The sequence below is a fragment of the Anomaloglossus baeobatrachus genome (genome assembly GCF_048569485.1).
Source record: "Anomaloglossus baeobatrachus isolate aAnoBae1 chromosome 9 unlocalized genomic scaffold, aAnoBae1.hap1 SUPER_9_unloc_3, whole genome shotgun sequence".
NCBI classification, from domain to species: Eukaryota; Metazoa; Chordata; class Amphibia; order Anura; family Aromobatidae; genus Anomaloglossus; species Anomaloglossus baeobatrachus.
In genome coordinates, this window is record NW_027441821.1 from 145,320 (window position 1) to 159,432 (window position 14,113).

General features: G+C 52.9%; 1 protein-coding gene across 2 annotated transcripts in view; it reads left to right on the forward strand.

Moving 5' to 3' along the window:
* Window positions 1-14,113, forward strand: part of LOC142259769 (tubulin alpha-3 chain-like) — a 62,834-nt gene that overhangs the window by 41,757 nt on the left and 6,964 nt on the right. For both annotated transcript variants that reach the window (XM_075331880.1, XM_075331881.1), the window contains exon 4: window positions 4,387-5,067. In XM_075331880.1, the coding sequence (XP_075187995.1) occupies window positions 4,387-5,067 (681 nt within the window). The remainder of the gene's footprint in view (window positions 1-4,386; window positions 5,068-14,113) is intronic.

A 14,113-nucleotide genomic window follows, 5' to 3' on the forward strand; every position in this document is an offset into this window, starting at 1 on the left:
GTGGACACGCTGTATATAGGTGCGGTGTATACAGGAGATGGGTGGACACACTGTATATAGGTGCGGTGTATACAGGAGATGGGTGGACACACTGTATATAGGTGCGGTGTATACAGGAGATGGGTGGACACGCTCTGTATAGGTGCGGTGTATACAGGAGATGGGTGGACACACTGTATATAGGTGCGGTGTATACAGGAGATGGGTGGACACGCTCTGTATAGGTGCGGTGTATACAGGAGATGGGTGGACACACTGTATATAGGTGCGGTGTATACAGGAGATGGGTGGACGCACTGTATATAGGTCCGGTGTATACAGGAGATGGGTGGACGCACTGTATATAGGTGCGGTGTATACAGGTGATGGGTGGACACACTGTATATAGGTGCGGTGTATACAGGAGATGGGTGGACACGCTGTATATAGGTGCGGTGTATACAGGAGATGGGTGGACACACTGTATATAGGTGCGGTGTATACAGGAGATGGGTGGACATGCTGTATATAGGTGCGGTGTATACAGGAGATGGGTGGACACGCTGTATATAGGTGCGGTGTATACAGGAGATAGGTGGACACGCTGTATATAGGTGCGGTGTATACAGGAGATGGGTGGACACACTGTATATAGGTGCGGTGTATACAGGAGATGGGTGGACACACTGTATATAGGTGCGGTGTATACAGGAGATGGGTGGACACGCTCTGTATAGGTGCGGTGTATACAGGAGATGGGTGGACACACTGTATATAGGTGCGGTGTATACAGGAGATGGGTGGACACACTGTATATAGGTGCGGTGTATACAGGAGATGGGTGGACACGCTGTATATAGGTGCGGTGTATACAGGAGATGGGTGGACACACTGTATATAGGTGCGGTGTATACAGGAGATGGGTGGACACACTGTATATAGGTGTGGTGTATACAGGAGATGGGTGGCCACACTGTATATAGGTGCGGTGTATACAGGAGATGGGTGGACGCACTGTATATAGGTGCGGTGTATACAGGAGATGGGTGGATGCACTGTATATAGGTGCGGTGTATACAGGAGATGGGTGGACACACTGTATATAGGTGCGGTGTATACAGGAGATGGGTGGACACACTGTATATAGGTGCGGTGTATACAGGAGATGGGTGGACGCACTGTATATAGGTCCGGTGTATACAGGAGATGGGTGGACGCACTGTATATAGGTGCGGTGTATACAGGAGATGGGTGGACACACTGTATATAGGTGCGGTGTATACAGGAGATGGGTGGACACGCTGTATATAGGTGCGGTGTATACAGGAGATGGGTGGACACACTGTATATAGGTGCGGTGTATACAGGAGATGGGTGGACACGCTGTATATAGGTGCGGTGTATACAGGAGATGGGTGGACACGCTGTATATAGGTGCGGTGTATACAGGAGATAGGTGGACACGCTGTATATAGGTGCGGTGTATACAGGAGATGGGTGGACACACTGTATATAGGTGCGGTGTATACAGGAGATGGGTGGACACACTGTATATAGGTGCGGTGTATACAGGAGATGGGTGGACACGCTCTGTATAGGTGCGGTGTATACAGGAGATGGGTGGACACACTGTATATAGGTGCGGTGTATACAGGAGATGGGTGGACACGCTCTGTATAGGTGCGGTGTATACAGGAGATGGGTGGACACACTGTATATAGGTGCGGTGTATACAGGAGATGGGTGGACGCACTGTATATAGGTCCGGTGTATACAGGAGATGGGTGGACGCACTGTATATAGGTGCGGTGTATACAGGAGATGGGTGGACACACTGTATATAGGTGCGGTGTATACAGGAGATGGGTGGACACGCTGTATATAGGTGCGGTGTATACAGGAGATGGGTGGACACACTGTATATAGGTGCGGTGTATACAGGAGATGGGTGGACACGCTGTATATAGGTGCGGTGTATACAGGAGATGGGTGGACACGCTGTATATAGGTGCGGTGTATACAGGAGATAGGTGGACACGCTGTATATAGGTGCGGTGTATACAGGAGATGGGTGGACACACTGTATATAGGTGCGGTGTATACAGGAGATGGGTGGACACACTGTATATAGGTGCGGTGTATACAGGAGATGGGTGGACACGCTCTGTATAGGTGCGGTGTATACAGGAGATGGGTGGACACACTGTATATAGGTGCGGTGTATACAGGAGATGGGTGGACACGCTCTGTATAGGTGCGGTGTATACAGGAGATGGGTGGACACACTGTATATAGGTGCGGTGTATACAGGAGATGGGTGGACACGCTCTGTATAGGTGCGGTGTATACAGGAGATGGGTGGACACACTGTATATAGGTGCGGTGTATACAGGAGATGGGTGGCCACACTGTATATAGGTGCGGTGTATACAGGAGATGGGTGGACACACTGTATATAGGTGTGGTGTATACAGGAGATGGGTGGACACGCTGTATATAGGTGCGGTGTATACAGGAGATGGGTGGACACACTGTATATAGGTGCGGTGTATACAGGAGATGGGTGGACACACTGTATATAGGTGCGGTGTATACAGGAGATGGGTGGACACACTGTATATAGGTGCGGTGTATACAGGAGATGGGTGGCCACACTGTGTATATAGGTGCGGTGTATACAGGAGATGGGTGGACACACTGTATATAGGTGCGGTGTATACAGGAGATGGGTGGACACACTGTATATAGGTGCGGTGTATACAGGAGATGGGTGGACACACTGTATATAGGTGCGATGTATACAGGATATGGGTGGACACGCTGTATATAGGTGCGGTGTATACAGGATATGGGTGGACGCACTGTATATAGGTGCGGTGTATACAGGAGATGGGTGGACACACTGTATATAGGTGCGGTGTATACAGGAGATGGGTGGACACACTGTATATAGGTGCGGTGTATACAGGAGATGGGTGGACGCACTGTATATAGGTGCGGTGTATACAGGAGATGGGTGGACACACTGTATATAGGTGCGGTGTATACAGGAGATGGGTGGACGCACTGTATATAGGTGCGGTGTATACAGGAGATGGGTGAACACACTGTATATAGGTGCGGTGTATACAGGAGATGGGTGGACACACTGTATATAGGTGCGGTGTATACAGGAGATGGGTGGACGCACTGTATATAGGTGCGGTGTATACAGGAGATGGGTGGACACACTGTATATAGGTGCGGTGTATACAGGACATGGGTGGACACGCTCTGTATAGGTGCGGTGTATACAGGAGATGGGTGGACACACTGTATATAGGTGCGGTGTATACAGGAGATGGGTGGACACACTGTATATAGGTGCGGTGTATACAGGAGATGGGTGGACGCACTGTATATAGGTGCGGTGTATACAGGAGATGGGTGGACACACTGTATATAGGTGCGGTGTATACAGGAGATGGGTGGACGCACTGTATATAGGTGCGGTGTATACAGGAGATGGGTGGACACACTGTATATAGGTGCGGTGTATACAGGAGATGGGTGGACACACTGTATATAGGTGCGGTGTATACAGGAGATGGGTGGACGCACTGTATATAGGTGCGGTGTATACAGGAGATGGGTGGACACACTGTATATAGGTGCGGTGTATACAGGACATGGGTGGACACGTTCTGTATAGGTGCGGTGTATACAGGAGATGGGTGGACACACTGTATATAGGTGCGGTGTATACAGGAGATGGGTGGACACGCTCTGTATAGGTGCGGTGTATACAGGAGATGGGTGGACACGCTCTGTATAGGTGCGGTGTATACAGGAGATGGGTGGACACGCTGTATATAGGTGCGGTGTATACAGGAGATGGGTGGACACGCTGTATATAGGTGCGGTGTATACAGGAGATGGGTGGACACGCTGTATATAGGCGCGGTGTATACAGGAGATGGGTGGACACACTGTATATAGGTGCGGTGTATACAGGAGATGGGTGGACACACTGTATATAGGTGCGGTGTATACAGGAGATGGGTGGACACATTAAATATAGGTGCGGTGTATACAGGAGATGGGTGGACACGCTGTATATAGGTGCGGTGTATACAGGAGATGGGTGGACGCACTGTATATAGGTGCGGTGTATACAGGAGATGGGTGGACGCACTGTATATAGGTGCGGTGTATACAGGAGATGGGTGGACACACTGTATATAGGTGCGGTGTATACAGGAGATGGGTGGACGCACTGTATGAAGCTGGCGTTACATGATCGCAGGGCTGTGATGGTGACTGAGGCTCCTCTACGGCCTCTATGATCAGCACTGATCTATACATAGAGAACATGGAAGGCTTTGGTTATGACCGTTATGTGTAATATGGCACTATCTTCTCTCGCAGGCTGACCAGTGCACCGGATTACAAGGTTTCCTCATTTTCCACAGCTTTGGAGGCGGCACAGGCTCAGGATTTGCATCTCTTCTGATGGAGAGACTCTCTATAGATTATGGCAAGAAGTCCAAGCTTGAGTTTGCAATCTACCCAGCACCGCAAGTGTCCACAGCAGTGGTGGAGCCATACAACTCCATACTGACCACACACACCACGCTGGAGCATTCAGATTGTGCCTTTATGGTGGACAATGAGGCCATTTATGATATTTGTCGCCGAAACTTGGACATTGAACGTCCAACATACACAAATCTCAACCGTCTCATTGGGCAGATCGTGTCGTCCATCACTGCCTCGCTGAGGTTTGATGGGGCATTAAATGTTGATCTCACCGAATTTCAGACAAACCTGGTTCCATATCCACGTATCCATTTCCCGCTGGTCACGTACGCGCCTGTCATCTCTGCAGAGAAGGCCTACCACGAGCAGCTGTCCGTGGCCGAAATAACCAATGCCTGCTTTGAGCCTGCAAACCAGATGGTGAAGTGTGACCCCCGCCACGGCAAATACATGGCCTGCTGCATGTTATACAGGGGGGACGTGGTCCCCAAGGATGTCAACGCCGCCATCGCAACCATTAAGACAAAACGCACTATTCAGTTTGTAGACTGGTGCCCAACAGGATTCAAGGTTAGTATTAGAAACCCACCCACACCGGCCTAAATGGACAGTGTCATTACCAGTGCCGAGAATATGAGCACAGAATTAGATTGGTGGAAAAACCCATATAATAAAGTGAAGCCTATAGAAAAGATATACCATCACATGACTAGTGGGGTGCAGATTGTGAGATTGAAGCGGATCCTCACTAATTTTCCTACACATTGACATCTTAGCCCCTTCAGTCTCAGGATTGTGGGGGGTCCTAGAAGTATAACCCTACTGATAATAAAGTGATGGCATGTCCGTGCCAAGGAAAGGTCATCAATATACCAAGTCTGAAGACTCCATTAGGCCCTGTGCGCACACTGCGTTTTTACCCGCTTTTTCTTTGTCGCTCCATTGGGAGACCCAGACAATTGGGTGTATAGCTTCTGCCTCCGGAGGCCACACAAAGTATTACACTTTAAAAGTGTAACCCCTCCCCTCTGCCTATACACCCTCCCGTGCATCACGGGCTCCTCAGTTTTATGCTTTGTGTGGAAGGAGGCACACATCCACTCATGCATTCTCAGATTAGTTATATCGGTTGGAAGAAAAGAGGACCCCCACGGGGTCCCCGGCATGTTCCCTTCTCACCCCACTAAAGTCGGCGGTGCTGTTAAGGTTGAGGTACCCATTGCGGGTACAAAGGCCGGAGCCTCATGCCGTTTTCCTTCACCATCCCTTAGTGGCTCTGGGAGAAGTGGGATCCTAACCGGTCATCCATTCACTGGGACCGGGCTCCCTCCGCAGCCCCTGTGGGAATCTGCTGGACAGGAGTATATTCTTCCTCAGGGATCGGGCCCTGCATGTATAAGGTACTCTGTGTCCCCATGGGGACTGTGCATGGAGCGCCTTATTCCCGGACGCTGCAGCAGCTGCTGATTTCGGAAGACCGGCGGACTTCCGCGCCGACCGAGCCTGCTTGTCGGCCGCGGTCTTAAATTTAGTCCCCGGCTTCATCGCGGCCTAGTAGCTAAAATCCCGCCCCCGGGCTTGCCTGTCAGGGGTAAGGGCGGGACGGCTGGCCTGACGTCGGCTGTGAGGGCCGGAGCATCCTGTATGTTTCCTCCCCCCTCACTGATCACTGTGGGGACCCCAGATTCCCGCACTTTCTTCAGCGCTCTATTGGGAGACCCAGACGATTGGGGTATAGCTACTGCCCTCCGGAGGCCACACAAAGCACTACACTAAAAAGTGCAAGGCCCCTCCCCTTCTGGCTATACCCCCCCGTGGTATCACGGGTACTCCAGTTTTCAAGCTTTGTGCGAAGGAGGTCAGACATTCCATGCATAGCTCCACAGATTTTAGTCAGCAGTAGCTGCTGACTATTTCGGATGGAAGAAAAGAGGGCCCATATAGGGCCCCCAGCATGCTCCCTTCTCACCCGTGGATGGTGTTGTAAGGTTGAGGTACCTATTGCTGGTACAGGGGCTGGAGCCCCACATGCTGTTTTCCTTCCACATCCCCTTGTAGGGCTCTGTGGAAGTGGGATCCTGCCGGCCTCAGAGCTCTGACGCCGGGCTCCATCCACAGACCCATAGCACCTGGTGGATGCCGAGCAGGAGTACCATCAGGGACAAGGCCCTGCATCATACAGGTACTCTGTGTCCCCGGCAGGCACAGACACACTCCGGGCTGGCTGGGTGTTGTAGTGCGCCGAGGACCGTAACGCTAGAGCTAGTGTTCCTACAGTTTAACTGGGGGACTTTTTTCTGTGTTGTGGGAACGCAGCGCCGACCCCCGCTGGACCGGCGGCGCTGCTGTGACTTTTAGTTCGCCGGGGACACGCCGACCGCGCTTTTACGGCGGTGGCGTTTATAAATCTAGTCCCCGGCTTTTGCGGCCTAGGACGCCGGCAGCTCCGATTCGTTCCCGCCCCCACCCTGTCAATCAGGGTAGGGGAGAGACGCTGTTTCACGGCAGCGACGAGGGCTGGAGCCTGATTTACATGCTCCAGCCCTCTCACTAGGCACAGAGGGAAGCAGGCTTCCCGCTCTTAGCCAGGAACGCCCAGGGCCCGCCCCCCCTCCTCTCTCAGGACGCCGGCAGCCATTACATGCAGTCTGGCTGGAGGAAGGACGCAAGGCTCTGGGAGACCTGGACTAGGGGGCTTTGGAGATCACACACCCGCTCTTAAGCGGGCGGTAAGCGGCTTTTCAGCTGGCCCCTCTAGTGCCTCAGTGTGTATTAGTGTACTGTGTCACTGGACATATATATATTTCCTTATTGCTTGCACTGTGAGGTCGCTTCCTGGCTGTATACCCAGATCGCTCTGAGGAGGCAGCAACATGTCATCCACAAAACGCAAGGCTGCCAAGGCTAGGGCTGTGTACACTGCGTGTGCTGCATGTGGGGCTGCTCTACCAGCAGGCTCCAAGGACCCCCATTGTGTGCAATGCTCAGATCCGGTGCTGCTTCGCCAGCCGGAGTCAGGAGAGATAGTGACCCAGGCTGAGACGCCTGTAAGTCCTGCCCCGGTGTCAGGGACAGACTTTGCAGTTTTTGCTGATAATATGTCTGTGACTATGGCAAAAATCCTTGAAACTTTGCAATCCATGCCTGGGGCTCAGTCTATGGACACGGCGAGGTCTCTGTCCTCTAATCCCCCTCAGTTGGATTTAATCCAGACTGCAAGGGGGTCCCCGGCTTCACAGGCTGAGTATTATGACTCAGATGATAGCCCCAGCCACCCTAAGCGAGCTCGCTGGGAAAGACCCTCAACGTCATCACACTGCTCAGGGTCTCAGCGCAATCAGTCGCTCTGTGATGCGTCTGATGAGAGTGATCAGGAGTCTTATCCTGGAACCCCTCTCAATCTGGATACCCCGGATGGGGACGCCATGGTAAACGATCTTATCTCAGCCATCAATAGACTGTTAGATATTTCTCCCCCAGCTCCTTCAGCAGAGGAGGCAGCTGCAGAGCAGGAGAAGTTTCGTTTCCTCTATCCCAAGCGTAAATTGAGTGCTTTCTTGGATCACTCTGACTTCAGAGAATCAATCCAGAAACACGACGCTCATCCAGAAAGGCGTTTCTCTAAACGTTCTAAGGATACACGTTTTCCTTTCCCCCCTGATGTGGTCAAGCGCTGGACCCAGTGTCCAAAAGTTGACCCCCCGATTTCCAAACTTGCAGCTAGATCCATAGTTGCAGTGGAGGATGGCGCTTCACTTAAGGATGCCAATGACAGACAGATGGACCTCTGGTTAAAATCTGTCTATGAAGCTATCGGCGCGTCGTTTGCTCCAGCATTCGCAGCCGTATGGGCACTCCAAGCTATTTCAGCAGGGTTAGCAAAAGTGGATGCTATCTTACATCCAGCGGTGCCGCAAGTGGCGTCCCTTACCTCGCAGATGTCCGCGTTTGCGTCTTACGCTATCAATGCGGTCCTAGAATCTACCAGCCGCACCTCAATGGCGTCCGCCAATTCGGTAGTTTTGCGCAGAGCCTTGTGGTTAAAGGACTGGAAAGCAGATGCTGGTTCCAAAAAATGTTTAACCAGCCTGCCTTTATCTAGAGATAGACTGTTTGGCGAGCCATTGGCTGACATCATTAAACAGTCCAAGGGTAAAGACTCTTCTTTGCCCCAGCCCAGATCAAGCAAACCTCAGCAGAAAAGATGGCAGCAGAAGTTTCAGTCCTTTCGAGGTTCGGGCAAGACACAATTCTCCTCGTCCAAAGGGACTCAGAGGACGCAAAGAAGCTCAGATTCCTGGCGGGCTCACGCGCGCCCCAAGAAAGCAAATGGAGGAACCGCTTCCAAAGCGGCTACCTCATGACTTCCAGCTCCCCCCCTCCGCATCTCCGGTCGGGGGCAGGCTCTCCCGCTTTTCCGTCATTTGGATGTCACAGGTCAAAGACCGGTGGGTGACAGACATTTTGTCTCGCGGGTACAGAATCGAGTTCAGTTCTCGTCCTCCAGCTCGGTTCTTCAGAACCTCCCCACATCCAGACCGAGCAGATGCCCTGCTGCAGGCGGTGGACTCCCTAAGAGCGGAAGGAGTAGTGGTTCCTGTACCGCCTCAGGAACAAGGGAGAGGGTTTTACTCCAATCTCTTTGTGGTTCCAAAAAAGGACGGCTCGTTCCGTCCTGTTCTGGATCTAAAGCTGCTCAACAAACATGTGCACGCCAGGCGGTTCCGGATGGAAACCCTCCGCTCTGTCGTGGCCTCAATGTCTCAAGGAGACTTCCTTGCCTCAATAGACATCAAAGATGCTTATCTCCAAGTGCCAATTGCTACAGAACATCAACGTTTTCTACGTTTTGTGATAGGAAACGACCATCTTCAGTTCGTAGCTCTGCCATTCGGTCTGGCGACAGCCCCACGGGTTTTCACCAAGGTCATGGCGGCAGTGGTAGCGGTCTTGCACTCTCAGGGACACTCGGTGATCCCTTACCTAGACGATCTACTTGTCAAGGCACCCTCTCAAGAGGCATGCCAACTCAGTCTACATGCTACACTGGAGACTCTACAGACGTTCGGATGGATCATCAACTTTCCAAAGTCGAATCTGTCTCCGACACAGTCACTAACGTATCTTGGCATGGAGTTCCATACTCGAGCAGCGAGAGTGAAGCTTCCGCTGAACAAGCAGCGGTCACTACAGACAGGGGTGCAATCCCTCCTTCAGGGCCAGTCGCACCCCTTACGGCGCCTCATGCACTTCCTCGGGAAGATGGTGGCAGCCATGGAAGCAGTTCCCTTTGCGCAGTTTCATCTGCGTCCACTTCAATGGGACATTCTCCGCCAATGGGACGGGAAGTCAACGTCCCTGGACAGGAAAGTCTCTCTTTCCCAGACGGCCAAGGACTCTCTACAATGGTGGCTCCTTCCCACCTCATTGTCTCAGGGAAGATCCTTCCTGCCCCCATCCTGGGCAGTGGTCACGACAGATGCGAGTCTGTCAGGGTGGGGAGCAGTGTTTCTCCACCACAGGGCTCAGGGGACGTGGACTCCGCAGGAGTCCACCCTTCAGATCAATGTTCTGGAAATCAGAGCAGTGTATCTTGCCCTACTAGCCTTCCAGCAGTGGCTGGAAGGAAGGCAGATCCGAATTCAGTCGGACAACTCCACAGCGGTGGCATACATCAACCACCAAGGGGGGACACGCAGTCGGCAAGCCTTCCAGGAAGTCCGGCGGATTCTGATGTGGGTGGAAGCCACGGCCTCCACCATATCCGCAGTTCACATCCCCGGCGTAGAAAACTGGGAAGCAGACTTCCTCAGTCGCCAGGGCATGGACGCAGGGGAATGGTCCCTTCACCCGGACGTGTTTCAGGAAATCTGTCGCCGATGGGGAGTGCCGGACGTCGACCTAATGGCGTCCCGGCACAACAACAAGGTCCCGGCATTCATGGCGAGGTCGCGCGATCAAAGAGCTCTGGCGGCAGACGCATTGGTTCAAGATTGGTCGCAGTTCCGGCTCCCATACGTCTTTCCACCTCTGGCACTCTTGCCCAGAGTGTTACGCAAGATCAGATCCGATTGCAGCCGCGTCATACTCGTCGCCCCAGACTGGCCGAGGAGATCGTGGTATCCGGATCTGTGGCATCTCACGGTCGGTTGACCGTGGTCACTGCCAGACCGACCAGACTTACTGTCCCAAGGGCCGTTTTTCCATCAGAATTCTGCGGCCCTGAACCTGACTGTGTGGCCATTGAGTCCTGGATCCTAGCGTCTGCAGGATTATCTCAAGGAGTCGTAGCCACAATGAGACAAGCTAGGAAGTCAACGTCTGCTAAGATCTACCACAGAACGTGGAAGATTTTCTTATCTTGGTGCTCTGCACAGAGAGTATCCCCTTGGCCATTTGCATTGCCCACCTTTCTTTCCTTCCTGCAATCGGGGTTGGAAAAGGGCTTGTCGCTCAGCTCCCTTAAAGGGCAAGTCTCGGCACTGTCGGTGTTTTTTTCAGAAGCGTCTAGCACGTCTTCCTAAGGTGCGCACGTTCCTACAGGGGGTCTGTCATATTGTGCCCCCGTACAAGCGGCCGTTAGATCCATGGGATCTGAACAGAGTACTTGTTGCTCTGCAAAAGCCGCCCTTCGAGCCTCTAAAGGACGTTTCCTTTTCTCGCCTGTCACAGAAAGTGGCGTTTCTTGTTGCGATCACATCGCTTCGGCGAGTGTCTGAGCTGGCAGCTTTGTCATCCAAGGCTCCTTTCCTGGTGTTCCACCAGGACAAGGTAGTGCTGCGCCCCATTCCGGAGTTTCTCCCTAAGGTCGTATCCTCGTTTCATCTTAATCAGGATATATCCTTGCCTTCCTTTTACCCTCATCCGGTTCACCGGTATGAAAAGGACTTACGTTTGCTAGATCTGGTGAGAGCACTCAGAATCTACATTTCCCGAACGGCGCCCATGCGCCGTTCCGATGCTCTTTTTGTCCTTGTCGCTGGTCCGCGCAAGGGATTGCAGGCTTCTAAAGCCACCCTGGCTCGATGGATCAAAGAACCAATTCTAGAGGCCTACCGCTCTGCGGGGCTTCCGGTTCCTTCAGGGCTAAAAGCCCACTCAACCAGAGCCGTGGGTGCGTCCTGGGCATTACGACACCAGGCTTCGGCTCAACAGGTGTGCCAGGCAGCAACCTGGTCCAGTCTGCACACTTTCACCAAGCATTATCAGGTGCATACCTATGCTTCGGCGGATGCCAGCTTAGGTAGAAGAGTCCTGCAGGCGGCAGTGACATCCCCGTAGGGGAGGGCTGTTTTTTTGCAGCTCTAACATGAGGTATTTCTTTACCCACCCAGGGACAGCTTTTGGACGTCCCAATCGTCTGGGTCTCCCAATAGAGCGCTGAAGAAGAAGGGAATTTTGTTACTTACCGTAAATTCCTTTTCTTCTAGCTCTTATTGGGAGACCCAGCACCCGCCCTGTTGTCCTTCGGGATTTTTTTTTGTTGTTTGCGGGTACACATGTTGTTCATGTTGAACGGTTTTTTCGGTTCTCCGATGTTTCTCGGAGTTAATTTGTTTAAACCAGTTATTGGCTTCCTCCTTCTTGCTTTGGCACTAAAACTGGAGTACCCGTGATACCACGGGGGGGTATAGCCAGAAGGGGAGGGGCCTTGCACTTTTTAGTGTAGTGCTTTGTGTGGCCTCCGGAGGGCAGTAGCTATACCCCAATCGTCTGGGTCTCCCAATAAGAGCTAGAAGAAAAGGAATTTACGGTAAGTAACAAAATTCCCTTCTTTCTAGCACCGCCCACGGCTCCACTCCTCCCCTGAGAGCTCCGGCAGCCATGTTTTTTGGCATTCTGCCGGTGGAGGATTATCAGAGAAGAGCTCTGCAGCTCTGGGAGACCTAAGGCAGGGAATCTGGAGGACACACACTCGCTTTTTAGCGGTCGGTAAGCCACACCGGTCACCCGGTGCTGGTCCCCCCCAGGGTGCCGGAATAGATACGTATTTATATACATATTTCTGTTCGGTCGGGCTGTATACCCCTTCCCATATACCCTCAGTGATCACTCTCCTAGGAGACAACAGCATGTCGTCCACAAGGAGCAAAGGTGCTAAGGCACAGGGTTTTTTTGCGACCTGTACCTCTTGTGCGGCTATGTTACCTGCAGGTTCCACCTACCCTCACTGTGAGCAATGCTCAACCCCTATTTCGCTTGCTCAGCCGGAGCCTCGGTCACTAGTGGGCCACTCCGCTCATGTAGACCCCCCTGCTCCCCCTGTCCAGGCGGCAGGGACAGAGTTTGCTGCGTTTGCTGAGAAACTCTCTGAGTCACTTTCGCAATCCATGACTCAGTCTATGGACAAATGGTCTGCCAAGCTGCTAGAAGCTTTGCCGTCCAGACCGGTCCTTACACAGGCCCCGGTCCCCGTTAGCTCGTCGCCTCCAGGCCCCTCTCGGTCCGCGCCGCAGCGCGCTCCCAGGTTGGGCCCTAGGTCCCACGCGGAGGACTCCTGCCCGGATCTCAGTCCCAGACCGACTAAGTGGGCTCGCTGGGAATCTTCCCCGACTTCTTCACGCTGTTCGGGTTCCCAGCCCGAGGACTCTCTAGAGGACGAGGCGGACGTCGCAGCTCAGGGCTCTGAACCTGACGTTGCCCTCAATCTTGATACACCTGAAGGGGACGCCTTAGTTAATGATCTTATCTCGTCCATTAACCAGGTGTTAGATCTGTCTCCCCCGCCTCCACCTGTAGAGGAGTCGGCTTCTCAGCAGGAGAAACACCAGTTTCGGTTCCCCAAACGTACACGGAGTGCTTTTTTCGATCACTCTAACTTCAGAGATGCAGTCCAGAAGCCCAGAGCGGTTCCGGACAAGCGCTTTACTAAGCGCCTTACTGACACACGTTACCCCTTCCCCTCTGACGTAGTTAAGGGTTGGGCTCAGTGTCCCAAGGTGGATCCTCCAGTCTCTAGATTGGCGGCTAGATCTGTAGTATCGGTGGCAGATGGCTCATCGCTGAAGGATGCCACTGACAGGCAGATAGAGCTCCTGATGAAATCCATCTATGAAGCCACGGGCGCGTCTTTTGCCCCGGCCTTTGCAGCCGTGTGGGCACTACAAGCTATCTCAGCTTGTCTGGCTGAGATTAATGCAGTCACACGTAATTCTGCTCCGCAGGTTGCGTCTCTGACTTCTCAAGCGACAGCTTTTCTTCGGCGCTCCATTGGGAGACCCAGACGATTGGGTGTATAGCACTGCCTCCGGAGGCCACACAAAGCATTACACTAAAAAGTGTAAGGCCCCTCCCCTTCTGGCTATACACCCCCAGTGGGATCACTGGCTCACCAGTTTTCTGCTTTGTGCGAAGGAGGTCAGACATCCACGCATAGCTCCACTGTTTAGTCAGCAGTAGCTGCTGACTCTATCGGATGGAAGAAAAGAGGGCCCATATAGGGCCCCCAGCATGCTCCCTTCTCACCCCACTTGCGGTTTGTAAGGTTGAGGTACCCATTGCGGGTACGGAGGCTGGAGCCCACATGCTGCTTTCCTTCCCCATCCCCCTGAGGGGCTCTGTGGAAGTGGGATCTTACCGGCCCCCAAACCCTGAGGCCGAGCTCCATCCATAGACC